Source organism: Archocentrus centrarchus, chromosome 13 (genome assembly GCF_007364275.1).
Source record: "Archocentrus centrarchus isolate MPI-CPG fArcCen1 chromosome 13, fArcCen1, whole genome shotgun sequence".
NCBI classification, from domain to species: domain Eukaryota; kingdom Metazoa; phylum Chordata; class Actinopteri; order Cichliformes; family Cichlidae; genus Archocentrus; species Archocentrus centrarchus.
The window spans coordinates 5,878,787-5,900,184 of NC_044358.1; the positions used below are offsets into that span (position 1 = coordinate 5,878,787).

General features: G+C 44.8%; 1 protein-coding gene across 1 annotated transcript in view; it reads left to right on the forward strand.

Annotated features, from left to right (window-relative positions):
- gal3st2 (galactose-3-O-sulfotransferase 2) overlaps nucleotides 1–20,810 on the forward strand; it is a 32,540-nt gene extending 11,730 nt beyond the window's left edge. The window contains exons 3-4 of the mRNA XM_030743719.1: nucleotides 4,418–5,042; nucleotides 19,929–20,810. Coding sequence (XP_030599579.1) covers nucleotides 4,418–5,042; nucleotides 19,929–20,810 — 1,507 coding nt within the window. The remainder of the gene's footprint in view (nucleotides 1–4,417; nucleotides 5,043–19,928) is intronic.
- The last annotated feature ends 588 nt before the right edge of the window (nucleotides 20,811–21,398 follow it).

Genomic DNA, 21,398 nt, shown 5'->3' on the forward strand with positions numbered 1-21,398 from the left:
ACAGCTACTTCAAAACTTGGCTGCAGTTGTATTGACAAGAACTAGAAAGAGCCCACATTGCATCAATTTTAAGGTCTCTGCAGCAGCATCCAGGCAGTTTCAGAGTTGTTTTTAAGATCCTTTTACTGTTTTTTGAGATTCTGAATGGTTCAAGATCTTCTTATCTTTCTGATTTACTTTTACCCTACAAGACCGCCAGAGCCCTCAGGTCCTCAGATAGAAAAATGTCCATCCATCTATCCATCCATCCATCCATCCATCCATTTTCTTCCACTTATTAGGGGACAGGTCAAGGGGGCAGCAGCCTAAGCAGAGAAGCCCAGACCTCCCTCTCCCCATTCACCTCCTCCAGTTCATCCTGGGGGACGCCAAGGTGTTGATATAATCTCTCTAGCTTGTCCTGGGTCTGCCCCAGGGTCTCCTCCCGGTAGGACATGCCCGGAGCACCTCACCCAAGAGGCACCCAGGAGCCATCCTAGTCAGAGGCCCAAACCACCTCAAATGGCTCCTTTCGATTTGGAGGCACTGAGGTCTAGCAGGACAAGCACAGAGATGAGTCCACTGTCAGAGGCCATAAGAAGATCATGTGTAACCTTCACTAATGCTGTTTCTATACTGTGATGAATTCTGAAATTATTGAAGTAATTAATTAATTAATGCTTCGACTTCATCCAGCAGTCTTGTAGGAATGGGGTCTAATAGACATGTTGACGGCTTGGAGGAAGTAACTATTGAAGTTAACTTTGAAAGATCAATTGAAAAGTCTAAATAAATATCAGTAGTGTTGAAAGTAACTGTACATAATGATACAACTGTGAGATGGTTGTGAATAATTTTTTCTGTAATGGTTAAAATTTTATTTGTGATGAAATTCGTGAAGTCATTACTAGTTAAGGTTAAAGGAATAGTTGGCTCAACAGAGATGGTGGCAAAAAAGGAAGCTGAGGTGGAATGGACAAAAGTGTGACAGCTCAAATTGAGTAGTTTGGAGCCAGATGGCTCGGACATGTTCCAAGAAGAGATAGTGGATACACTGGACAAAGGGTGCTGAATATGGGGCTGCCAGGCATGAGGAAAAGAGGAAGATCTCAAAGGAGGTTCACTGTTGTAGTGGAGGAGGACATATAGAGAATTGGTGTAGGAGACTGAGATATGGTGAGATGGAAACAGATGATCCACTGTGTGACACTTCCAATGTTGTCTCTGGTTTTGAAATGGATTTATATTAGCAACTCAGTAGCTGTAGTTTTGTTCATGAAGATGTCTGTATGTGGTGACTCTTGATGCACTGACATGAAGTTCAGTCCACTCTTTTTGAAACCCTCCCAAGTTCATGAATGGACTTTTTTTGACAATCCTACAGCTATGATCATCCATGTTGCTTCTGCACCTATTTATATCACACTTTCATCTTCCAGTCAACTTTCCATCAACATTCTTCAATACAATGCTCAGCAAACAGCCAGCCTTTTCAGCAATCACCTCCTTGTGGAGGTTGTTGATTACCATTCTCTGGATAGCTCTCATGTCTACAGTATTCCTGGGATTGTGGTTGAGTGTTCTGATCTAGAGAAAAAGGCACGCTTGAAATAAAATATATCATGTTTTCAGGTAGAAGGCAGAAGCCCCAGTCCGCGAGATCTTCAACTCTCATCTCCGGCAGAACTTCGACAGCATTCCGAGGGAGGCTGAGGACATTGGGTCAGAATGGACCATGTTCCGCACCTCCATTGTTGAGGCTGCTGCTCAGAGCTGTGGCTGCAAGGTGGTTGGTGCCTGTCGTGGTGGTAACCCCCGAACCAGATGGGAGCCATCAAACTGAAGAAGGAGTCCTATCGGGCTTGGTTAGCCTGTGGGACTCTGGAGGCAGCTGACAGGTTTTGGCAGGCCAAGCGGAAAGCAGCTCGGGCAGTGGCCGAAGCAAAAACTTGGGTGTGGGAGGAGTTTGGTGAGGCCATGGAAAAAGACTTTTGGACAGCATCGAAGCGATTCTGCCAAACCACCAGGCGACTCAGGAGGGGAAAGCGGTGCTCCACTCACACAATTTATAGTGTGGGTGGGGTGCTGCTGACTTCAACTGAGGCTATAGTCGGACGGTGGAAGGAATACTTCGAGGACCTCCTGAATCCCACTGACACGCCTTCTGTAGTGGAAGCAGAGTCTGGGGACGAGGTGGATGACGTGCCCATCACCGGGGGTGAGGTCACTGATGTGGTTAAACAACTCCTTGGTAGCAGGGCCCCTGGGGTGGACGAGATTCGCCCTGAGTTCCTGAAGGCTCTGGATGTTGTAGGGCTGTCTGGGTTGACACGCCTCTGCAACATCGAGTGGAGATCTGGGGCAGTGCCACTGGAATGGCAGACCAGGGTGGTGGTCCCCATCTTTAAGAAGGGAGACCAGAGGGTGTGCTCCAACTTCCGGGGAATCACACTCCTCAGCGTCCCTGGTAAGGTCTATGCCAGGGTCTCTGTACAACCACAGTGAGAGCTTGGTCCGTATAGCCGGTAATAAGTCGGACTCGTTTCCTGTGGGTGTTGGACTCCGTCAGGGCTGCCCTTTGTCACCGATTTCTGTTCATAATTTTTATGGACAGAATTTCTAGGTGTAGCCAGGTGGCGGAAGGCTTCCTCCTTGGTGGCCTCAGAGTCTCTTCTCTGCTCTTTGCAGATGATGCAGTCCTGTTGGTTTCATCAGGTGGTGGCCTCCAGCTTGCAGTGGAATGGTTTGCAGCCGAGTGTAAAGCAGTTGGCATGAGAATCAGCACCTCTAAGTCTGAGGCCATGGTCCTCAGCCGGAAAAGGGTGGAGTGCCCTCTCCTGCTCAGGGACGAGTTCCTGCCCTAAGTAGAGGAGTTCAAGTATCTCGGGGTCTTGTTCACGAGTGATGGGAGAAGGGAGCAGGAGACTGACAGGCGGATCAGGGCTGCTTCTGCAGTGATGCGGACGCTGCACCAGTCTGTCGTGGTGAAGAGGGAGCTGAGTGTAAAAGTGAGGCTGTTGATTTACCGGTCAAGTTGCGTTCCTACCCTCACCTATGGTCACGAGCTTTGGGTAGTGACCAAAAGAATAAGATCGCGAATACAAGTGGCAGAAATGAGTTTCCTTCGAAGGGTGGCTGGCCTCTCCCTTAGAGATAAGGTGAGGAGTGCGGCCATCCGGGAGGGGCTCAGAGTAGAGCCGCTGCTCCTCCACATTGAAAGGAGCCAGTTGATAAGGATGCCTCCTGGTCGCCTCTTGGGTGAGGTGTTCCGGGCATGTCCCACCGGGAGGAGGCCCTGTGGTAGACCCAGGACATGCTGGGGAGTTTATATCTCTCGGCTGGCCTGGGAATGCCTTGGGGTCCCTCCGGATAAGCTGGAGAAGGTGGCTGGCTCCTGCCCCCACGACCCAGCCTCGGATAAGCGGAAGAGAATGGATGGATGGATGTTTTCAGGTACATGATTTTTGATTTTAATGAGCCAAAATCCATAATAATCAAAAGGCTTGAAATATTTCACTTTATGTAAAAAGAATATAGCATATATATGAAAATGTACCTTTTGTAAATTAAATTACAAATAAAAATAATTTATATTACAATATTCAATTTTTTGAGATGCACTAGTTGTAATAGTCCATGTTCATAAAATAATGGCTTTCACACGGTAGCTGACTGAATTTTCAATAAAATATCAAAGTTTTTAAAACTCTGACATTGGGATGAGGGTGAATGCAGGGAAATGCTCTCGTTTCCCAGGAAAAAAAAAAAAAAAAGTGTCTATGTGAAACAGTCCCAGGATGTCACATACTGACGGTTGATCATGAACCTGTGGTGTCACATTGTAATGTACTGGCTACCCCTTTACAGGAATTCTCCTGCATGTAGACTCACACCCTACCTTTCCACAGTTAAAGTAAATTACTACTGTTACTGTTAAATGTGTTTTCTTCCTTTACATCAGTGGGTCTCAAATCCAGGCCTTGTGGCCCAGTGTCCTGCAGGTTTTAGATGTGTGTCTGCTTCAGCACACCTGAGTCAAATATAGAAGTCATTAGCAGGACTCTGGAGAACTTGACTGCATACTGAGAAGGTAATTCAGCCATTTGATTCAGGTGTGTTGGATCAGGAACACATCTAATCCCTGCAGGACACTGGGCCACAAGGCCTGGATTTGAGAACCACTGCTTTACATGAAGCTAACCCATTAGTTTTGATGAGAAGTCCTTAACTCCTTTTATCCCACCTTCCTTTCTTATGAAGGATTTTGCCACTAATTTGGCAAGATGCTTTACTGAAGAACTACCCTGCTTATGAAAAAGTGACAGTAAAGGAGTGTCCACTGCGTTAAATTGGTGAAGCCAAGATGTCCTGACATAGCATTGATAAGTGAAAACTTGGAAGTGAGAACGTACTGTACTGTGTTTGTGACTTTTTCCAGGAATGACAAGCTAATAGGACTCCAACAGATGAGGTTCCCTGTCAACAAAGAGAACCAATTTCGTACTGTGCGAAGACAGAACTTAAGATCACAACAGACAGAAAGAAGTGCACATGGTAATCATCAAAATGAGGGATATGGAAAGCCTCTATATTCTTTAATCATCAGCCTTGCAAGTTCTCAAGCGGAAGCAAGAAAAGCTTCACTGGGCAAGCTGCTTTTACCCAAAGATGGAAGCAAGCCAAACCTTGGACTTCCAGCTTCTTTGGCACACCATAGTACCAGCAAAGGTTTAAATCTAAGCACAGAACAAACAATCATCAGTTCTCCCACTACTTCTAATTTTTTAAAGGCTCACATAAACAGTATTCATACTAAAGCAACCTGCCATCCAAAGTCTCACATTGTATTCCTCAAGACACACAAAACAGCAAGCAGCACTATTTTAAACATACTGTATCGCTATGGTGAAACCAGGAACTTGACCTTCGCCCTCCCTCTACACAAACACAGCCAGTTGTTTTATCCATTTTTCTTTGCCCCACATTTTGTGGAAGGAGTCAGCAGCCGAAGTGTGAAAGAGTTCCACATCATGTGCAACCACATGAGATTTAAAAAATCTGAGGTGAGCTTCACTGGAAAATTTAGGTGCTGTTTACACGAGACCGTTTTCATTTTGAAACGGTGTCGTTTTGATGCGTTTCGGCCTTGCGTTTACACGACAACGGTGTCGTTTTGATGCGTTTCGCCCTTCTGTTTACACGACAACAGAGTGAAAACGATGTGTTTCAGAAACGGGGTCCAGAGTGGAGCGTTTCAGAAACGCACCGGCTTGCGTTTTCGTGTAAACACTTGAAACCGGGGTGATTTGAAAACGCTCGACTCGCACATGCGCACTATGGTTGCGACGGCCAGTTTTTCGCGCACGCGCAAACTGATAAACAGTACTCGCGGATTCACGAGTGCTTCTTATGCTTTCCCTGTGTTTTTACCGTTTTGTAATTCAGCGTTGTGTGCAGCAGCGATCCAACCTCATCATCGGTCCACACAAAACCTCTCACATTGGCCGTTTTGTAAGTAATGAACAATTTGCCGCACTACCTACTGTGTCACTCCACGCATGCACGTGTGACACCTACAAGTGTAAGCGTCACAATTGTAATTTGCTTAGAAGTTATTTGTGGAAAGGCCAATGCTAATGGTAGTATTATGTTGAATTTGAGGAGATGTAATTGTGTAGTTTCGCCACTAGGGGGAAATGGCGCGGGTGGTATTCGGTGCTGTGGGGCTTCCGGGCTTCAGACGAGGAAGAGCCTGCAGACCGAACGCAACTGATGTCTCCCGTCTCTATTTCTTTCTGTGTGAAACAGGTTAGTAATCTGAGTTATTTCACCTCAGTACATGTTTACAGAGAGGCGATTGTGTTTAGATGCTCGTGATGTTGTGTAATGTTGTAAGTTGTGTGTTCGAACATAGAAAAGAAATATAAACTGTTTTCCGTCGACCGACGGGAGAGCAGCCATCTTATCGGTGGGTAATGGTACGAAATGGTGAGGCTTTACAATGTGTGTTTCATTTTGTTATGGATGTTGCTCCGAGATATACCTCTTAAATGCAAAGTATTGTTGTTGACTGTGTTTTTATATGATGATGTATTCTGTTTCTTTTGAGATTTTGATATAGATGTGTTTTAGTTGGAAAATATGGGTTTTCATATGTTTAGTTAGAAAGAAGTGTCAGCAAAAAAAAAGGTAATAATAAGCAGGTAAATAGTGATGATATTATTACATGATAGGTTTTTGCAGCAGGATAGCTGTAGCATTTCGCTGTAGTAGCAGCGCACAAAAGAGACCCTGAATTATGGGGCAGTTATTTTGTATATTATATACAGTGGAGCAAAAGATGTGAGTTTGTTTCAATATTGTAGTTTGTGTTTAGAGATATGTTAGATGATATTGTGAATGAGAAGGATGATTTAACGTTTTGTAAATAAAGAGACGAGGAAGAGCCTGCAGACCGAACGCAACTGATGTCTCCCGTCTCTATTTCTTTCTGTGTGAAACAGACCCCACCAGAGGTCTGTAACATAATTTTGGTGGCCCGTACGGGGATCGGCATGCTACAAAGATGGATGCTGATCCTTTAATCAACGAACCCGCAGCAGACATCGCAGGCGTGCTGGAGTGGTAGACGTGCAACTGAGGCAGCCGTGGGACCAGAGGAAGGAGGGGACCCCTGCTGGAGGAGTGACGTGCTACCGGTTGAGCTGACTACGCTGTGGAGAGTGCTGCCAAGGGACAAGATGGAGGACAAGGAGCGAAAAGAGTTGACATGGAAGATCAAAAAGAGTCTTCATGAGCTGACAGCAGAGGAACTCTTTCAGATTGCAGAGGACATCACACGGCTGTCGGACTTGGACCCTGTGAGCTACAGACTTGGTGATGAGGAAAGTTGTTTTGATTATATTTGTGCATACCTTCATTGTAAAACACTCTTGGGTTTAGAAGATGCAGGAGTTTCACACCTACTGTCTTTAAGTGATGCTATTGTTCAGCTTATAGCGAATCGTACTTGTGAAGGAGGTGCCCCTGTGGTGTCAGAGGAAGAGGGTGTTGTCTTTAGCCCGGCACTCGTGCATCCTCAAGCTACAATGTTCCATGAGTCTGTTGACCCACAAATAAATGAATATGATGAGTTGAAAGCTAGCTATGAAGCACTTGGTAAAAAACTAGCAGAGTTAAACCCAACACCAGCAGTACAGTACACACCTGTTCTGCCTGCTCCACAGATACCGCCACTTAGAAGTGCAAATGCAGCTAGCAGCCATGCAGTGAGAGATGTTAGACACCAGAGACCTGAGCAGGTGGTTTCTTTGAGGGATCTGCCATTTCTGCAACGCAGAGAGTTTAAGGTGCATGGGGGCCAGGTGGGAGACACTACATCTGACATCACCTACCACGGACTATGTAAACAAATGGAAGAGGGATTGAAAGCGAACCATACAGAGGGTGAGATCATCCAGGGCGTGCTTCGTATCATTAAACCTGGACAGTTTAAGGATATGTTAGTCAGTAAAGATGACTTGAGCCTTGGGGAACTTAAAAGTTTATTATGTTCACACCTCAGTGAGAAAAGTGGGAGTGAGTTATTTCAGGAACTACTGAGTACCAAACAACATGACCACGAGACTCCCCAGCAGTTCCTTTATAGGATGATTGGGTTGAAGCAGAAAGTCATGTTTGCTTCCAAACAGGATAACATGGATGTTGTGTATGAGACACGGACAATTCAAAACGTGTTCCTACGCACCATTCATCAAGGTCTCCTTCCGAAATATGGTGACCTGCGCAACGAACTTAAGCCGCTGCTCTCAGATTATAGTGTGTCAGATGAGACACTGATAAGACAGGTAAATAAGGTGTCGAGTGAGGAGAGTGAGAGGCAGCGGAGACTGGGGCATGTTGCTCGGCAAAAGGTAACACATGCCCACACTGCTCAGCTGGAACCGGCTGATGATGCGGGTAAAATGAAGAGTAGGAATAAAGTAGTTGATGAATTGAGTGCAAAGATAGACGCGCTGACTAAAGTGGTGGAGTCTCTCACGTCGAGGCAGACTTGTGAACCAACGTGTCAGTGTGCGCACTCAAAACCAAAACCCAGGCAAAGCACAAAGCAGTATGGCTGTCCCAATTGTATTCAAAAGGGGGCAAGCACATGTAATCATTGTTTTGTCTGTGGGGAGGCGGGTCACAGAGCAATTGGTTGTCTCCAGCAAGGCCAGCCAAAACACTCTGGTTTGTCCCCTGCTGGTGCACCGTCCTCCAGCAGCCGTGGGCAGCCCAACCCCGAACCACCCCACCAGAGCCCGAAGGAGTTTGCTCATGTGAGAAGCAGTCAAGCAACCCCCCAACTCAAAACTAAAGAGACTGAGGGGAGTGAGAGAGTGGCACAGTTGGTGGGCAAGACGTGTAAAATTAAGTGCTACATCCACAGCTACGCAGTGGACTGTGTGCTAGACACTGGTGCACAAGTGAGTCTTCTAGATAGCCAGTGGGTGAAGACTTACCTCCCTGACCACAAGCTACGACCACTGACTGAGCTCATCGGTGACAAGGCCTTCAGTGTGTTGGGTGTTAATGGCCAGCCATTGCCCTATGATGGATGGCTGGGGGTGATGGTGAGTCTACCAGAGAATAGCAACCCGGACCTGACTATTCAAGTGCCCTTCTTGGTGAGCAGCGTGCCATTGGATTGTCCCCTGATTGGGTTCAATGTGATTGAGCAGCTGGTCCTGGGGCCGGACGTGAGTGCGAACCTCATGCCGACCTTAGTGAGCCTCCTGCGGAGCGCAATGAACCTCCAGAATGACAAAGCCACAGCACTGGTCAATTTCATCCAGACCAAGCTTACCAGAGATAGTAGAAGCAGCCAAAGTGTACTCACAGTAGGACTGCATGATGTAGTTATCCCAGCTGGCCAGGTCAAGTATGTTAAATGTAAGGTCCCTTCTGCACTTGACATTTCCAATCCCCTCCTGCTCTTTGAACCAACTGAGAGCAACCCACAGTTGCAACAGCTGGATGTAGGCAACAGTCTCCTAACAGTTTATGAAGCAAAAGTCCCGTATATTAGGGTCCCCATTGGGAATCACACCAAGCATGATGTGACGCTCACCAGTCGGGTCGCTCTTGGGACTGTTGAATCGATTGCCGGGATTGTACAAACCGACTTACCAACCACCAGTTTGCCAAAGGCACCCTTGGGGGTTGGTCACCTTGAATCCACAAGTGTTCCGAAGGGCAATGGGAGTAAAGTTGCAGAGGAATGGGATCCGCCTGTTGACATTAGCCATCTAACAGGGGATGAACAGAGAGTAGTGAAGCAAATGCTGAGGGAGGAGTCTGGGGCATTTGCACGGGATGAGAATGACATGGGGTGCATTCCTAGCTTGGAAATGACAATAACCCTGAGGGAAACAACCCCAATTCAGAAATCGTATACGTCCATCCCGAAACCCCTTTACAAGGAGGTTAAGGAGTATATTGAGGACCTCCTGGCAAAGGGATGGATCGTTAAGTCCAGATCTCCTTATTCTGCACCCATCGTGTGTGTGCGGAAAAAGGATGGATCCCTTCGACTTTGTATAGATTACCGCCTCTTGAACCAGCGCACGGTGCCCGACCGGCACCCCTTACCGCGAATTCAGGATCTCATTGACACTTTGGGGGGTTATAGTTGGTTCTCTGTGCTAGATCAGGGGAAGGCGTACCACCAGGGCTTCATAGCCGAGGGATCACGCCACCTGACTGCCTTCATCACCCCCTGGGGTCTCTATGAGTGGGTGCGGATCCCCTTTGGGCTGACCAACGCACCCGCGGCATTTCAGCGGAGTATGGAAGAAATGCTGGCTCCCTTACGGGATGAGTGCTGTATTCCATACCTGGATGACATCCTGTGTTATGCGAAGACTTTTGAGGACCACGTGGAAGGACTGAGAAAAGTCCTAAGAGCCTTGCAGGCACATGGAGTTAAACTCCGACCTGCAAAATGCGACCTGTTCAAGAGAGAAGTAAGGTATGTGGGACGTTTGGTCTCAGCTGAGGGGGTGCGAATTGATCCAAAAGACCTCGAGGCCGTGTATGCCTTGAAAGATAGGACACCAGCGACAGTTGGGGATGTAAGAAGGGTTACTGGCTTCTTGAGCTATTATCGTTCTTACATCCAAGATTTTTCAAGGATAGCGAAACCTCTCTATGAGCTCTTGCAAGCCCAGAAAAGAACAGAGGGACAAAAGGGAAAGGGTGCACAATTACCCTCAAAGACTCCAGTTGAGTGGACCGTGAAACATCAGGAGGCTCTGTGTAAGCTGATTGACAGGTTGACAGCTCCTCCTGTCCTCGCTTATCCGGATTTTGAGCTCCCTTTCGTGCTTCACACGGATGCCTCCAATGACGGACTTGGAGCCGTCCTTTATCAGAGACAGGGTGGGAAGCTCAGAGTGATAGGGTATGGTTCAAGAACGCTAACACCCGCGGAAAGAAACTATCGACTCCACTCAGGCAAACTCGAGTTTCTCGCTCTCAAGTGGGCCGTTTGCGAGAAATTCAGGGATTATCTCTATTACGCCCCGCACTTCACCATCTACACAGACAATAATCCCTTAACATATGTCATGAGCACTGCCAAATTGAACGCGGTTGGTTTCCGGTGGGTGGGGGAACTGTCTGACTTTAGATTTGACATCAAATATCGACCTGGAAGAGTCAATGTCGATGCAGATACACTGTCGAGAAACCCTCTTGATATCGAAAGATATATTGGGGAGTGTACGAACGGGCTCCCGAGGGAAGCGGTTGCTGCTACCTGGGAAGGCTGTGGAGCAGGCGAGCGGGGGGATGTAGCCTGGATCGCTGCTCTGACTCTAGCACAGCACAGCCAGGGCGAACCAGGCATCCAAGAGGTGGGTCCGCCCATCGAGTTAGCTGAACTAATCCAAGCTCAAAGATCAGATCCCATAATCGGTGTCATTTTGGGAATGAAAGAGTCAAGTCAAGTACTCACCCCTGAAATGAAGGAGAAGGTGAGAGGTCCCGTTAGAAAAATGATGCATGAGTGGACAAGACTGAGTATAGAGAATGGCATCCTGTACCGCAGAGCGAAAGAGAAGCATCAGCTAGTCTTGCCAACAAGCTTCAGATCGCTTGTCCTCAAACATCTACATGATGATGTGGGGCATGTCGGAGTTGAGAGAGTTCTCAGTTTGGTGAGACCTCGGTTCTATTGGCCATATATGAAGCGAGACATCGAAGCTTATGTCACCCGGCAGTGCCCATGCATCAAGCAAAAGAAGCCGGTGGCACGCATCCGAGCTCCCATGGCCAGCATCGTCACAAGCTCACCCATGGAATTGGTCTCGATTGACTACCTGCATTTAGAACCGAGTAGGGGTGGATACCAGTACATCTTAGTTGTGGTAGACCACTTCACTAGGTATGCTCAGGCTTATCCGACCCGCAACAAGAGTGGCAAAACTGCTGCTGAAAGGATCTTTAATGACTATATTTTGAGGTTTGGCTATCCGTTGAAGCTACATCATGACCAAGGGCGGGAGTTTGAAAATGAACTGTTCCGAGCTCTGCAGCAGCTGGGCAAGGTAGGACACTCCCGCACGACCCCGTACCACCCCCAGGGCAACCCAGCTGAACATTTCAATCGCACCATCTTGCAGATGCTGCGGACCCTGGGGGACGAACAGAAGGAAAGGTGGAAGGATTACCTTCCACAGATGGTACATGCATATAATTGCACACGCCATGAGGCAACTGGCTACTCACCTTTCTTCCTGCTGTTTGGTCGCCATCCGCGGCTGCCAGTAGACCTCCTATTCCAACTGGAGACTGGAGAAGAGCCACAGACAGCAAGGAACTATGTGAAACAATGGAAGGAACGGATGACTGAAGCTTACCGGATCGCATCTGGAAACAGTCAAAAGTCAAGTGCTCGTGGGAAGAAGTACTATGACCGACATGTGAGGGGAATTGTGCTACAACCCGGAGATCGGGTACTGGTACGGAACTTGACTGAACGAGGTGGTCCGGGGAAGTTGCGGTCCTATTGGGAAAACACCATCTATGTGGTGAAGCAGCAGATTGGAGAAAGCCCAGTCTATAGGGTGGCTTCAGAGATGGATGGAAAGAAGGAGCGTGTGTTGCATCGCAATGTATTACATCTTGTCAATGAGCTCTCCAGGGACTTACCAGCCACAAACCAAGGAAGTAAGCCCCCAGGGGTCAAAAGAAAAGAATCTAAACCAACTCGACAAGAGACAAAGGCGCAACGAGACGACGAGTCAAGTTCGGATGAGGATGGGGGTTCCATTTATTATGGACTAGGATACGATCTGAGAGGTGGACATGGAGACAGTGCTGTGGATACCTTTGACTCTACTAATGTACCCTCAAGATGTGTAGTCCCGGCTGAGTCGGATCCAGATGTCAGCGAAGGGATGCCGCTGGACGCAGAGGGGACGCCACTGGAGGAACGCATGGTAATAGAAGAACAGGGGGGATCAATCGACACGGAAGCGGCCCTCACAGAAGACAGAGGGGGGGTTGAACTGTTGCCTGAAAAGCAAATGCAGTCTGCATATAACCTGACCCCTCCAGCTGAGGTACCAGGGTTGAGAAGGTCAACGAGAGAAAGGCGACCAGCTGCACGGTTCACCTATGAAACACTTGGCCAGCCTTCTCTCCAGTTGCATTCGTCAGTTAGTTTCGCAGATGTACATGAATCGCCAAACACATCAGCTTCTAGTATGCCACTGTATCACTCAGTACCTTATTTCCTTTGGACACCACAGTCCATTCCATCATCTCATGGTATACAGAGATATATCCTCCCAGTATACTATAAAGAGTTCATTTACTGATGTTAGCAAGAGGGGAGGCACAAAGTGATCTGAATATTTTGAGTAAATGTTATATGTTAAAGTTTAAGAGGTCAAATGTCAGGAGCCATTTTCATTTTGTTGGGGAGTGTGTGACACCTACAAGTGTAAGCGTCACAATGGTAATTTGCTTAGAAGTTATTTGTGGAAAGGCCAATGCTAATGGTAGTATTATGTTGAATTTGAGGAGATGTAATTGTGTAGTTTCGCCACTAGGGGGAAATGGCGCGGGTGGTATTCGGTGCTGTGGGGCTTCCGGGCTTCAGACGAGGAAGAGCCTGCAGACCGAACACAACTGATGTCTCCCGTCTCTATTTCTTTCTGTGTGAAACAGGTTAGTAATCTGAGTTATTTCACCTCAGTACATGTTTACAGAGAGGCGATTGTGTTTAGATGCTCGTGATGTTGTGTAATGTTGTAAGTTGTGTGTTCGAACATAGAAAAGAAATATAAACTGTTTTCCGTCGACCGACGGGAGAGCAGCCATCTTATCGGTGGGTAATGGTACGAAATGGTGAGGCTTTACAATGTGTGTTTCATTTTGTTATGGATGTTGCTCCGAGATATACCTCTTAAATGCAAAGTATTGTTGTTGACTGTGTTTTTATATGATGATGTATTCTGTTTCTTTTGAGATTTTGATATAGATGTGTTTTAGTTGGAAAATATGGGTTTTCATATGTTTAGTTAGAAAGAAGTGTCAGCAAAAAAAAAGGTAATAATAAGCAGGTAAATAGTGATGATATTATTACATGATAGGTTTTTGCAGCAGGATAGCTGTAGCATTTCGCTGTAGTAGCAGCGCACAAAAGAGACCCTGAATTATGGGGCAGTTATTTTGTATATTATATACAGTGGAGCAAAAGATGTGAGTTTGTTTCAATATTGTAGTTTGTGTTTAGAGATATGTTAGATGATATTGTGAATGAGAAGGATGATTTAACGTTTTGTAAATAAAGAGACGAGGAAGAGCCTGCAGACCGAACGCAACTGATGTCTCCCGTCTCTATTTCTTTCTGTGTGAAACAGACCCCACCAGAGGTCTGTAACACACGTCTTGCGTAAACAAACTTTGCAAAGAGAAAACCAACGCCAACTTGTGGCCTGGCATGGGAACTACATCGTTTTCATCGTTTCACATGTCCTCGTGTAAACGCGGATCGTTTCTGAAACGCCATCGTGTAAACGAAAGGCTGAAACGCATCAAAACGACACCGTTTCCAGTGAAAACGGCTTCGTGTAAACGGCACCTTAAGTTCTGTAATTCTGTAATTGCCATGTCTGTTATGCTGATAATCCTTACCAGAGGCCTGTACTGCAAAGCAGGATTTTGTCTTATCAAAGTACCTTCATGGATAACCATGGGTTTTCTGCACTACAAGGAAAATTCTTACCAGGATGTATTGCCATGATAACTCATGCTGCATACCATTTAGAGTTCAACAGGTTTGAAATCTGAAAAAGTTGGGATGCGATGTAAAATGAAAATACAAACAGAATGCAAAAACTTGAAAATCTCATAAACACACATTTTATTTACAAAAGGACATAGAAAAAATATCAAATGTTTAAAATGAGAAAATGTACCATTTTAAGAAAAAAAAGTGATTTTGAATTAAATAGCAGTAGAATCTCTCATAAAAGTTGGGACAGGCCACTTTTACCACTGTGTTGTATCCCCCCGTCCTTTTAACAGCAGTCTGTAAACATCTGGGAACTGCGGAGACCAGATACTGGACTTTTGGGAGAGGAATGTGGTCCCATTCTTGTGTGATAGAGGATTCTAGCTGCTCAGCAATCCTGGGTCTTCTTTTTCCTATTTTTTGTTTCATGGTGCATCAAATGTTCTCAGCTGGTGAAAGGTCCAGACTGCAGACAGGGCAGCTCAGCATCCGGACTCTTCTACTACAAAGCCATGCTGCTGGAATAGGTGCAGTATGCGATTTAGCATTGTCTTGGTGAAATATGCAAGGCCTTCACTGAAAATAAGGTGTCACTCTAAAACCTGTATATACCTTTCAGCATTGGCGGTGTCTTTCCAAATGTGCCCACATTCAGTTCCATATGAAGTCTTTGCATTCTGTTTTTATTTACATTTTACACAGCATGTTAACTTGTATGGAACTGTGGTTGTAAAAATAGATTTTTACATAATTTTATTGTTTGTTTTTTCCTGTTAGCTGTAAACAATTTTACAACAGTTCTATTATTCTATAAGCATTCTAAAAACAGGACACCTATTTATACTTACGGACTTAAAACAAATTGACTAAGCCTACATTTAATTGTTTTTTTTGTTTTGTTTTTTTGTGTACCTTTGAGTGTACTGGAAGTGTACTGGCTGCTCTGCCGCCAGTACACTTCTTCATATTTGTGATCAGCCCTTTCATGTGAACCTGCTCATAACTAGATTGGGAAATGCTAGGTTAGCTTAGCAAGCGGATAACCAGCTTTGTGTGATAACAAATCACACAAAGCTGGTTATCAGCTTTGTGTGATTTGTTATCCTGATTGCCAGTCTTATGGTAAATGAATCCAGATAACGGAAAGATATCCTGGGTATGTTGCATTTCATAGTGCAGGGCCCGGGTCTTAAAAAGATGGAACTATAACCTGAGAGGAACAACACATGTCATATTACACTATCATTACTTATTTAACAATTACTAAGCCAAAATGCAGAAGTGTATGAAAATTAAAGTACAACCCATGATTCAGCAGTTTGTTGAACCACATTTAAATAGCAATCATTTGAGGTAATTTTTTTCTGTATGACTTTATCAGACTCTCACATTATTGTGGAGGAATTTTGATCCACTCTCCTTTACACACAAATCTCTTAAGGTCCTACCACAGCATTTCAATTTGGTTGAGGTCTGAACTTTGTCTGGGTCATTGCAACACTTTGATTCTTTTCTTTCCCAGTCATTCTGATGTAGATTTGCTGGTGTGTTTGGAATCATTACATCACTGCCATCTTGTGGCAGTTTGCTATTGTGTCTGGAAGCAGAATTAACACAGCTTGACAACTTAGCCAATGAAATGTGTATGGGGCAGGCATTCTCATTCTTTGTTAACAATGGCTGGAGCCATTCATTGTCAAGCTGAGAGGCCAGCAATTTGCAGCTGGTTGGATGGGAGACTAGTCTGCTAGACAAGCTGCCACTGTTACTGTTTTCAGTACTCTGAGATCAGTTACCATCTTTGTTTTGTGTAGAAACAGAGCTAGCATTAGGAAGTCATAGTTGAGCTCTCTCTTGCTAACCACCTTGGCTAACGTGTGACTTTTAATAACTTGTTTATTACGTTAGTAACAAAAGTTTCAGTGATGGGGAGGGGAACTCCTGCCATGTCCGGTCTAATAGAACAGTTAAGAAGATGCAGATTTCACCAATACTTTAGATTAATATCTCTGAGAAATCACTTGGTTGACCAGTGGTACAAAGTTTTTGCTAATACACCACCTTTGTTTTTCATTAATATTTAATTCCACTGTAGTGATTTGCAGTTAACTATGTCACACGATGCTCAAACCTTTTATTTCAGCCTTTTTTTTAATAAATATTTTTTAAATTATAACCTGTTTGTTACTTAGCATTCCCTAACACAGGATGCAGCATTTTGCCGGGGATCAACTCTTTATTTAATATCGCTATATAACTCAATGTTTTGCATGCAATCTGGTCAGCTCTGGTACATGAGAAATCACTTGGTTGACACCCCCCACCACCATCTCACCCCTATAAGAGAAGAAATCCGCCACAGCCATTTGTGCCCCCCGGCCTCTCCGAACCAAAAAAAGAAAGACTGTGCAAAAGTATATCTAAGACTCATTGGCAGAAGATATAATTCCCCCATCTTCATCATCCCTGGCAGCAGAATGTTTCATCCCTGCATTGATTACAGAGGTTTGAATGAAATAACTGTTAAATATCCTCTGCCATTACTCTCCTGCTTTTGAGCTACTACAAAGAGCCATCATATTCACCAGACTGGACCTCTGGACATCAAAGAAGACGACAAGTGGAAAATTGCCTTCACCACCCCTGTCAGGAATTTTGAGTACATCATCATACCTTTAGGCTTCACCAATGCCCCAGCAGTTTTCCTGGCTCTGTTGAATGATATGCTCCATGACCTCCTCAACTGTCTTTGTCTACCTTGATGGCATACTGATCTTTTCTAAATCACATGCCGAACACTGACAGGTACTTCAAAGACTTCCGGGAAATAATTTGTGAAAAATGTGAATTCCATGTTGAAACTGTTTCCTTCCTGGTATTCATAATTTAGAAAGGATAGGTGAAAGCAGATCCTGCCAAGGTTCAAACAGTGGTGGACTGGCCAGAACTGTAAAGTTTCTTAGTGTCTGCTAACTTTATCGACAATTCATTAGAAACTTTAACAGAATCGCCTTACCTCTCTCAAGTCTCACCTTTCCCAAGGTCCTTTTTCATTGTAACTCTGAAGCTCAGTGAGCCTTTGAATCCATCAAGCACCTGTTTGCTTTCGTTCCCATCCTCATCCAACCAGACACAGCCAAACAATTCATTGTGGTGATCAATGCTTCAGACAGCAGGGTAGGGGCAATCTTGTAAAAAATAAATGACTGGTTCTTATATAGTGCTCCTACTACTCTATGTGAGCACTCAAAGTGCTTTATACAGCATGTCTCATTCACACACTCATTCATACAAACACTGTCTAGATCTAAATGCTTTCTATCTAACATTCACACACAATCACACTTTGATGGATGCACTGGGAGCAACTTGGTTCAGTATCTTGCCCAAGGACACTTTGGCATGCAGACTGGAGCAGCCAGCGATCAAACCACCAACCTTCCAATTAGTAGATAACCTGCTCTACCTCCTGAGCCACAGCCAGAGTAACCTAACCTTGTCTCACCAGCATAATGCACCCCTGTGCCTTTTTCTCTCACCATCTGTCCCCTGCAGAACAGAATTACAATGTGGGTGATCATGAACTCCTGGCAGTGAAGATGGCATTGGAGGAGTGGAGACATTAGCCTGAGGGTTTAGAGCTACCATTTGTGGTTTGGACCAACCATAAGAATCTGGCCTACCTTCGATCAGCCAAGCACCTGAACACCAGACAAGCCAGGTGGGTTCTTTTCCTTGCTCAGTTCAATTTAAAATCACCTATTGCCCAGGGTCCCAGATTGGGAAGCCGGACACCCTTTCTAGTTCTCCACCTCCAGGACCCCAGGAACTGGAGTCTATCCTGTCGCCTACCTATGTTGTCGAAGCAGTTTTCTGGGAGACTGAGTCTCCGATCAGGATAGCCCTCCAGACTGAACCCAATCCCAGGGGTAGATCACCAAACAATGTTCTCTACACTGTTCAATCCCAAGTAATTCTCTGGGCACACCCAATTAAATTCAACTGTCATCCAGGTTAAAACCTCACCACTGCCTTCCTCTAGAAGATGTTTTGGTTGCTGTCACTAGCCTGGGATGTGCAAGAATATTTTTCTGCCTGCTCAGTCTGTGCCCGGAGCAACTCACCATCTGCGGGTCTCTTGCATCTCCTGCCTGTTCCTGTACGACCATGGTCCCACATCACAGTGGATTTTGCCACTGACCTCCCTCCGTTAGCAGCTAACACCATCAAACTCACCATTGTTGCATCTTGTGAATGAGCTTCCTTCAGCATTAGAGATTGTGTTCAAACTTCTGTGGACCGTGGGTCCCAGTTCATTCCTCAGGTTTGGAGGGAGTTCTGCACTGTCATTAGAGCCAAGGTGGGCCACAGACTAATGGTCAGACTGACAGAGCTAACCAGGAGCTGGAGCCCACACTACGTTGCATGGTCCAACCAACTGAGCTCACATTTCGCCTGGGCTGACTACACCCACAATTCCATGACCTCCTCTGCTACACTGTTGTACCTGTTCAAAAACTCACTGATGTACTGACCACCAGTGCTTCTAGACAAAGAGACCAAGATCTTTCCGTTCCCTCTGGCCCTCCTTAGAACAGCAGAACAGAACAGGAAGTTGGCTGTTCATTGTTGGACCCCAGTCCCTGGCTATGCTCCAGAAAGTTTGGTTATCTGCTAAATATTTTCCATTAATCAAAGAAACTGTCACCCAACGTCATTGGTACCTTTGAGATAGAGTCCCTATCCAACCCTGTTACTGTGCCTTAAGCCTTCTATGTCTCCCAGTCGAAGCCAGTTCAGTCCAGTCCTGTCAAAGAGACTTTTTCACAATAAAATTAATTTTACCCATGCCACTATGCTCTGCGCTTGTGTTCACATACCTGTGATTGACAGGCAGCAACAGTTGCTTCTCTAAGATCATTGCTGATGTCTTTCCTCCTTGGCATTATGAAAACACACCTGCTTGAGACCAAGAAACTGCCAAAATGTCTTCTTTTATAGTGGTTCTCACACTTTCTAATGATCATTTAGTCATTGCTTTTGATAATCAGCACCTGGCTGCTACTGCTGCTAATTCCTATGGAAGCAGTGAAGGTGTACATACTGCTTCAGCATTTTGGCTTAATTTTTGTTATTGACATAATGACAGTAATATTTCATATTTAAAGTTTATCTGAAGTTGTTTTTATCAAATTGTAAGACTTGCTAAGGACTAGTTGATTTTTATTATGTTCTAATAATTAAAACCTACAATATATTGTGAAGTAATATTTGATCTAAAAACTGGAGCCCTTTTTGTTATCAAGATTAATTATATGAGCTAAATACGATGCAGCTGAATATATTTTAATTGCCTCATCTAGTTGCCATAATGGGGCTTAAATTGCTATTAATACTTCAGTGGGCATGTGAAGTTGGTGAGCACCTGTATCAGTCCTGTAGTTTCATGTAATAAGTTCAAACTAAAATGCTATAGGGATCCATAATTAGTGTGAATAACTAGATTGCAGACATCATGTGTGGAATATATTTTAGCTTGTGATCAATCACCAAGCAAAGTTAAAAACAAAAAATCTTAATGGGGTCTAAATGTATCAGCAGGCTGGCAGGGTATGCTGTATGTTAGACATGAACTGAAAATTTGCCCTTGTGTTATTCCCAGGTGGCAAAAGTGATGCCTGAGGATACCTTCTACTTTTCCATACTGAGGCATCCTGTGGCTATGATGGAATCCCTCTTCAGTTATTACAAGAGTATCCCAGCCTTTCGTAAGAGCTATAGCCTGGAAGATTTCTTAAACAACAGCTGGAAAACCTATAACTCATCGGTGGCCAACAACCACTATGCTCACAATATTCTGGCTTTTGACTTTGGCTTTCAGAACAATGTTGCAGCTGGGGCTGCAGACTTAGAGGAGAGAGCCACTGTGGTTATTGCAGCCATAGAAAAAGACTTCAATCTTATACTCATTTCTGAATACTTTGATGAGTCCATGGTCTTACTCAAGCATTCCCTCTGCTGGTCCTTGGAAGATATGGTTTCCTTTCGGCTCAATAGTCGCAGTGAACAAACTCGCCGCTCCCTTTTACCAAATACTGCAGAGAAAATCAAGATGTGGAACACTTTAGACTGGAAGATTTACCTGCACTTTAACACAACCTTCTGGCACAAAGTGGAAATTCTGGTTGGGCAAGAGGAGATGGAGAGGGAAGTAGCTCAGCTGAGAGAACTACAATCCAAGCTAGCAAAGACCTGCCTAAAAGATGGGGGTGCAGTTGACCCATCACTGGTAAAAGATGCTGGGCTGAAGCCATTTCAGTATGGAACAGCTGTCATTCAGGGCTATAACCTAAAGCCAAATTTAGACATACAAACCAAAACAAAATGTCAGAGACTTATATTACCAGAACTGCAGTACACAGACTATCTGTACAACAAGCAGTTCCCAGAGGCAGCTGCTAAGCATAGACAAGCAACTAAGATAGTTAAACAAGTGCGTCAGCGCGTAGGCAAAACTGCTATGATGGGTAAGCAGCAGGAATAGGAAGCCCATAACAGCCTGAACTTAAGACATAAAATATCAAGTCTCAAAATTGAACAGGCTTCCACAAGGTCCCTGTTAGCAAACACAGAAGCTAACAATAAAACAAGAATACCACGAGTGGTCCCTGTGACTAATAATCACACAATATGTTGCAGATGCTATGCATATCTAATTTGACTTTTTTTTTTTAACAACAAGTGGTTAAGTTGAAAATATAAAACCTGAAACCTGATATCTGAAGCAAATTTAATCGTTTTCATTTCTCATCTAATATAGTTAGGACACTGTTGGCTTCTGGATGTTAAAAAACAGTGAAGACTAAGATGTTTTTCACTAAATGATTATTGCATGTTTTTCTTGTGAGTGTATTCTTCCATCATGAGCTCACTCACACAAAATTTGTCTTGTCAGTTGCCCATGTTTGAGCCAAAGTAAGCCAAAGGGAAAAGCAATTTCAGCACAGAGTCCTGGCTGAAACAATTATTCAGGCTATGACTCTGACTTCATCCCAGGCTGTTTTGTTACAGGACACTGAAGTAGATAAGTGTGGGTTAAAATTTTGACTGTTTTGATTCTTCGTATTGTTTT